The following is an 8,380-nucleotide window of genomic DNA, read 5'->3' on the forward strand; positions in this document are numbered from 1 at the left end:
TTAACAGTGTCGATATAATTATGCACATTGAAAAATAATTACTGATTTTCTTCACCACAAATATATTCTTCTATACATCCTCGATGTGAATGTCATTTTTAGTAAAGAGAGAAACAAATAGTTTTCTCTCGTAATGCATTTTCTCTTTAGATCACTTACCTAATCATTTTTGAGTAATTTAGTGATAGACACTGCACAAATTAGGGGAGCTAGGACCACACCAGTTTATCTAGAGAAAAAAGCTAATTCAGGGAATAATTTCTTCATAATCATCAAAGTATTTGACTCAGGTTCACACCCTTTTAAAGGCATAAAAGAAAATATCTACGGATGTCCTTCCTACACATAGGATACGAAATTATTATAAAGGTGTGGGTTTGTTTAGTTAAATTTCTTTTAAAGTACTTTTAGGAGAGAAAAATAGAAAGAAAAAAAATGAAATAAGTTTTTTCATAAGATGAAATTAATTTATGCATAAGTTAATCTATATTTGTAGAAATTCTTTCCTATTAACTTCTTCAAAATCTTATTTTTAACTCATTCATAAACTAGCTTTAACTTGTGGATTTTTTTTTTTTCTATTATTCTCTTCTAGAAATTTCTAGAAGAAATATATCCAAGCAGATCAGAAAGGAAAAAAAAAAAAAAAGAGCATTTGGAACAATTGGGCCCGCACTAGGCCTACACATATGCGCCCGGTTGTGATTAATGGGTCTGGAGAACTGTTGCCAATAGTTGGGCCTAAAAGCGGTGGGTTACTATCATTCGGCTTCAAAATTATAATCACACACCGGACAATGATAGATACTTCCTTGTCGTTTTTTGTGTTCCCTAAATGAATACAATTAAAAGTTTAGGAGAATATACATGACGCTATTATAAAGTTATTTCCTTCTTCTTCTGAATTGATATTATATAGTTTTTTTTTTAATTCTCACAAGTATTTTCCAACAGAAATTTTATGATAAGACACAATCACATATTAATTATAGATATTTTTTAAGTAAAAATTTAAATAATAGTTTATTATTTTATAATGAAATTAACTCGCTCTTGAACTTAATAACTCCTATTAGATTGACATCCTTAAATAATTTTTCTCTTTGGAAAATAGTTAATCTACAAATATGGACTAATTGAAAGATATCCTTAGTGAATACCACGTTACATTTTTTAAGTTTTTATGAGTTATGGAGAAGTTTTCCAATTTTTTTTGACAAGTATATAAAAGAGTAAGAGAACAATCAAATAAAATAATTGTTAGCAACAAAAAAAAATTGTAATCTATGATTCATTTACTTTAGTTAAAATTTCATAACTCAAATCGAGTTTACTAATATAAGATAAATGAAAAATCGGGATCGGTAACATAAGAAATTATGTGTATAGAGAAATTTTATTGAAAGAGACAAAATTTATGTTGATAATTTGTATGTTTCAAAGGAAATCAATCTTTGACGTTCATGATAAAAACAACTCTAGAAAAGTTATTTTTTAAATTTTTTATAATTTAAATTAATAAAATGACAATTCTTACTTTGATAATTTGTATGTCTCAAAGGAAATTACCTTTTGACATTCTTGGTAAAAATGAAGCTTTAGTAAAGATATTTTTTTATCAACCAAATTATTAAATTAATAGGTCTCACATACACAGAGTAATTTTTTTATAAATTAAATTTATCAAATCAATTATTTAATCAAAAGGTCACACACACATAGAGAGAAAAATTATATTTTACTTTTTTATAAGTTAATTTTTATTAACCCAATTTTATCTATTTGTAATTTTAATTCCTCTATTTTAAAATAAATATTTAGTCTTTCTATTTTTTTTAAGGTAGTCTTTCTATTTTTAAAAATAAAAAATTTTGGTCTTATCATTAAATTGATATTTATGAATTATTAAATTTTGATTTTGTGTGATGATTTACCATTACTTAAATGATGTGACATTTAATGACATGATACATAAAGATAAAAAAAAAATAACATGCAAATTTTTTTGTTTATGTATATTTTTACGCGTGATTAATATTTATTTTATTAATAAAAAATTTATGTATATATTTTTTTTTATTTCTAAATGTCATGTTATTAAATATTACATTATTTAAGTATGATTAAACATTAAAATTAATTATTAATAAATATTAATTTGATAGGAAAATCAAAATTTTGTATTTTTAAAATAAAAATGACTAAATATCTCTATTTTAAAATAAAAAAATTAATATTATAAATTAATAAAAATAAAGATACAAAAAATACAATTTAACCTAAATCAAAAGTCAAGATAGAGAATGTCGATATCGACTTATATTTTAAATAAAAAAATTATGACTAACATAAAAGAAAAAGTGCAATAAAGTATCTTAGTTTTAAATTTGCATAAATTTTATAAATTTAATCTATTTTAAAAAAATTAATTCAACAGTTAAATTCATCAATTTCATATTCTATATTAAATTATTTAGCGATATTAATGTGAAAAGTTTGATACCTTAATTTTGTGACACAAATGTTTTGACTCTTAAAAAGTGAGAAAGAGAGGTATAAGTGAAAAAAAAAAAAAAAAACGTATTACTGGAGTATAAAAGTATTACCTTCCGCGAGAAACGAACCTTTTGCTTTGCTTGATTAATTAATTTATCGTGGAGACCGGAGATTTATAAAATTATTAAAAGATTTAAATGTCTCAAGGCATATCTCGTGATATCCGGTATCGTAATTTTTAAATAAAAAATATATACTTTAATTGATAAGATTGATAATTAAAATAATAATAATAATAATAATAAATTATTAAAATAATAATGGTTAACATCTTACGATATGCTAAAACTCTAGTCTATACCATTACCATGTAGATAGTTAAACGGTGAAACGTTAGTTGTCGCATTTGATGTTCATGAAATCCGTGAGAATATATTCTACTACCAAGCAAGAACCATCACATGACAACCACATGTCCTTCGATCAAAGATAAAAAAAATTTAAAATTCAAAATCAATTAATTTATAATCAAATGCAATGACTGGTGTAGGTTTTTAAATGGGTCGACTTATTTTTTTGCTCAAATTTTCGGAGGAATTAGAATTTCTCGGTACATAAATGCTAGAAATTAATATGCTTTCTATATTATATTTTTAACATTTAATGTCATTATCTAAAATTTATTAAAAATGATAAATTTTATAAATTTATCAAAATATGGTCCACAGGAGTTTTATTATTCCAAAACAAGACAAGTACACGTGGAGTTCTGAAAGAAACAGCATGATATTACATGGACCAGGACTTAGAGTGAAGTGACAAGAGCTTGACAAACTCAATGACAACGGTGACGGAGTTGGTGGCAGCGATTGACAAGAAGGTATCAGCCTCGTTGGACTCGGCGGAGCCACCACCGGCCAAGTCGGAGAGTGCCCTAATGGCAATGAAGGGTTGCCTTTGTTGAAGGCATATAAGAGCCACCGATGCACTTTCCATGTCCACTGGACTCACTTCAAATTTGTTGTAGATGAAAGAACGATATGCTGCATTGTCTAGGTATATGCTTTGACTAATGCCTCGTTTCACAAGCTCCACCTTTGGTGTTGTTGATAAGCACGTCGTCGCGTTTATGCATGACTCTAGCTCCAAGCCCTGACAAAAATTCATTCATGTTTTAACACCACATGTCACAATATTATTAATACATCATCTTCATTCATTCTTAGTCTCTCATATATATATAAATAATTATATTATTGATATATTTTGGCATTGGACAAAACACGTGTCCACCACTTGCAATTTCAATTTTGGGTGGCCATGCTATTATTAAAATATAGTATAAAAACAAAACTATACGTCACCCGCTAGATTTTCCCGATCAAGTAGGTAGCTAGCTCCAATAATATATCGTTTTCGGCCCACCCAACCCAACTATCATCTTAAATTGATTCCTTATTTAACTACGCATTTTTTTTTAATATGTTGGGAGAAACAAATTGTTGTTAGCTTCTAATCCGAGGCTACCTGCTCTCATCATTATCTATTTATAGTACATACATAAATAAAGTAGGTCATTAGAAAAGAGGAAGATAATTAAATTAAATGTTCCACAAACTTCCTTATGTATATCCAACAAAACAACATATCTTTTCAATTTAATTTCTCTTTTATTTTTAATTTTTTTTCTTATAATTAAAAGCTAACCTAGATATAGCATTAGGGTTTGGGGTGACTTACCTCCAATTTTTTAGCAATGTGGTAGTATTTGGAATCAACCGGAACCCAGAAGGCATGTTGCCTTTGTTCTGGAGTGCCATCAACGGGAAAAATCTCCTCTGGTTGGTACCATATATTGTTTAGTTGGTTGTCAACTGGACTGTCCCCAGTCACGTTTGAGGTGAAATCTGCAAATTTTATGTATCCGAATTCCCTCGTGTAGTCTCCATTGTCTTCCAATGGTAATGTATTATCTGCCCCTAATCCATACCTCTGCAAACATATAACACCCAAATCATTCCTTAATCTTCCACGCATCTATATATAATGATTTAATAAATTGCACAGTCAAATTCCAAACGGGGTCGGTTAATTAATTAATGTGACAGATCACATCCATTAACTAACACATTACAGAAATTAAATATATAAAAACGAAGGCTGTTTGAATTCTGGCATATTATGTCATCCTACGTTTTCAAAACATTTTTCTAATTCATTTTGCAATAAATTTCTTAAAAACCATTTCGCAATTCTTTTTCTTTAATTAGAATTTATTTTGTCTCCGCGCCATGGGTTACCAAGCATTCAGAAAAAGTCATTTGTACTTCATCTACACAAAACAAGTAAAAGTAAAAGCATGCACCTACTTTTTTCATTACAATTGAAAGGTTCTTATTAATTTGTCCTTTTGGATAGGTCTACAGACCAAAAGTAAAAGCATGCACTTACTTTTTTCATTACAATTGAAAGGTTCTTATTAATTTGTCCTTTTGGATAGGTCGTATCTTGATAACAAGTTGGAGTACTTTTTTAACCCCTTCTCAATAATATTTTGCATATAAAAAAATTAATCTTAACTTCTTTCTCTTTCTAATAAATAAATAACACTTATTTACACTTTTACTTGTAGTGACAATAAATACCTTATGTATGATATATGAGTTTTTTTTCTTTCTTTCGTTTCGAAGAAATAAGAGATGATATAATAAGAACCAGCGAACCATTGAGTTTAGTTAGTAGAAAAATAGATGTAGTTTTGTAAAAACTCAGCAAAAAGAGTTTAGTTATTCTTATTAAATTCGTGCGCAGTTCAAACTCAATAAATAAGTAAAAAGATATATATATATATATGTATGTATATATAAAAGATATGTTTTTCCCACTACAATAAAATGAATTTTTAGTGGCATTTAATATGATTTTTAGTGACAATAAAAATCGTTAAAAAATCTTTTACCGGCATTTCACACATTAGCCATTATATGTAGTGTCGCCAAAATATTTACCGGCAATTATTCTATATACTGGTAAAAACCCTCATAATGGTCGAAAAAAAGTGTATAACTTTTTGTATCATTTGTTACTGGCATTTAAAATTGCTGCTAAAAATTTAAAAAAGATTTATAATACTCTTTAATTATCTTATTTCTAATCGATGTAGGACTTGTAAGATGAGTACAAATACTCTTTAGTTATCTTATTTCTAATTGATGTGTGACTTAGAAGATGAAGGTTATCTTCTAAGTATATATTCTTTAATTTTTTTAATTATCTTATCTCTTAAATACCAACTTAGAATAGTAAGTTATAGGCCAAACTCAACCTTATAAAACATACTTGTAAGGTGAGAGTTATCATTCACTTATATACTCTTTAATTATTTTATTTCTAGTCGATGTGGGACTTAAGTTTTTTCTAACAAATAATTATCGCTAATAGTAAATTTTAATGTAATGTAAATATATTTTTAGTGATCATTATATAATAGTCATTAATATTTTTATTAAATAATAAAATAGAGACAATTAATTTATTGTCATTAAATAATTATCAGTAATACTAAATTTTGTTGCAGTGTCCCAAAATATTTTAAAATAATGGTGTTAGTCCTATAAATGTTTTATTAAGAGTTACGATATTTGAACATCTCACAAACATTTGTTATTTTCTCTTCCTAAAATATATATCTCATCAGTTCATATCTACATTTTTAGGTTTTCTTTCTTCTTTTTTCACACCACAGCACCTATGAGAAGAAGAGGAAGAAAAGAAAAATATAGATGTAATAAGTTATTAGATTTTATAAAAAGAAGATAAAGAGAAATAATAAATATTGACGAGATGTAAAATTATGGAGGTATCCAAATATTTTTTTTATAAAAAAATGTTAATAATTAATGTATTATGTTAATTGAGTGAATTAAAATATATTCACTCCTTATCACTCCAACTCTATGTCTTTCTTCTAAACCAGGAGACCATTTTTACATTATCAAAATGTATGAAAAAATTTAGGAACTAAGAAAAATAGAGGGGATAAAAAATATATTTTGTTAAAAATAAAACTAAAAAAGTGAAATATTGTAATGCACCTGCCAGCTCCAAAGTGCAAGATGAGCCCAGGATTCGGGAATGGCTACATCTCCAATATGCAAGGAGGGGTTTGCATTTCCAGCAATGCCGTAATGCACCACTCCTTCTACTGAGAATAAACTCAACAGAAGCTGAGTCGTTATAGCTGCATTTATCTGCATTTTTCAACTCATCAGTCACCAATATACCCTTAAAAATATCAACTTGAAAAAAAAAATGTAGAAAACAATGTTAGTGAAACCATACCACACTCAAGCCTGTCATGACCAAAATCACAGACTGATCGCCAATGGCTCCAAACCGGAATCTCCTTCCTTCGTAATAGTCATAAAAATTAAAATGGTAAAAGAAAAATTATTGTACATGATTTGACCCTGGAAAAATTACTTATAAATATAACCGTGTTGGATAGATATTTAATATAAATTACCTGCGACATCTATGATGGTATCACTAGCAGTGTAGCCTGGATTGTTAAGAAGAGGGTCTAGTTCAAACGAATTTGGTATGATTAAACCTAGATAAGGACCCTCTTGGTTTACTTTAGCAATTTTGCTTTGCAACTCTGATGTCAAAGTACAGCTCACAAAAGCATGTTGAGCATTCAACCACAAAAATGCAGTCAAAAACACGTACATGACTCTCTTACCTACTGCCATCTTCATTCACCCAGACCAAGATCCCAAGAACTATGAACATGTAAACTCAATGACCCCGGGGTTGGCTTTTATAGAGAAACAAATTAATATATGGCGAGAAATCAATCACAAGTTAATTTAATTAGATAAATTTTTCTAAATACTTATAATAAGGGGTGGGGGAAGCTCTATTTAGTTTATATATGTACATAAGTTAAATATTTTTTTTTTTGAACATCATGATATGAGATTATTTTTATAAATTAGTTTATTTAAAGGTTAATTTTAAAGAATTTTTTGTATATTATTCTCTCATAAATGTTTTTAGATAAATTTATTCAAACAGTTATAAGTTTAGAAGTATTTGCACGTGCAAAAACCTGTATGTTAGGTCATAAATCAACTAAAAAAGTAAACTTTTATTATTCTCAATTATTGATTCCAGCTCCATTACTGGAGTGTTTCAAATAATAATTAATTAACATATTTAAAAGATGGTGTAAAAAATATTTAAAATATATAAACATGTGAATCGAATGTCAGATGATTGAAATAAACACAACACGACACACATATATATATATATATACACGAGGAGGGATCCTTTTACTCTACGAGTAAGTCTACCTAAACTTACTTCGTTCAATAACTCATGTTCTACATCAAATTTCAACGATATAACCATTCAATTTATAATTCTTAATGCATAAATCAAATATGCAAATTTAAAAAAAAAATAAAAATTATTTAATACTTCGTTTCATTAATTCAAATTGACGGATAATCATAAAATTATTTTATACATTGATTCAAATTAATGAAACGAAGTATTAAATAATTTTTAAATTTTATAAAAATTTGTAGATTTGATCTATGTATTAAGAACTTTAAATTGAATGGTTGGATCGTTAAAATTTGATATAGAACATGAGTCATTGAACGGAATAAGTCTAGGTAGACTTACTTTTAGAGTAAAAGAATCCCTTCTATATATATATATATATATGATTCAAAAGGTACTTTTAACTTACAAATATCCTTATAGTGTTTTCCATTTGAATGAAATTAAGTTTCGGTATAAAATTATTTTTCAATAAATTAGTTGTACAACGTGAAAATATTAAAATCCAAAGAATACATATGTGTGGGAA

The 8,380-nt window shown here is 27.3% G+C and overlaps 1 protein-coding gene across 1 annotated transcript; it reads right to left on the reverse strand.

Annotated features, from left to right (window-relative positions):
• Positions 1-3,175: 3,175 nt before the first annotated feature.
• LOC109801619 (bark storage protein A) lies at positions 3,176-7,304 on the reverse strand. The gene is made up of 5 exons (XM_020362731.2): positions 7,022-7,304; positions 6,838-6,905; positions 6,591-6,746; positions 4,237-4,488; positions 3,176-3,648 (listed from the first exon to the last, which is right to left on the reverse strand). The coding sequence occupies exons 1-5, from the start codon at positions 7,254-7,256 to the stop codon at positions 3,286-3,288; spliced, it is 1,074 nt and encodes a 357-aa protein (XP_020218320.1). The 5' UTR covers positions 7,257-7,304; the 3' UTR covers positions 3,176-3,285.
• Positions 7,305-8,380: the final 1,076 nt, after the last annotated feature.

The sequence above is a fragment of the Cajanus cajan genome, chromosome 6, assembly GCF_000230855.2.
Source record: "Cajanus cajan strain Asha chromosome 6, NIPB_CcT2T_4, whole genome shotgun sequence".
NCBI classification, from domain to species: Eukaryota; Viridiplantae; Streptophyta; class Magnoliopsida; order Fabales; family Fabaceae; genus Cajanus; species Cajanus cajan.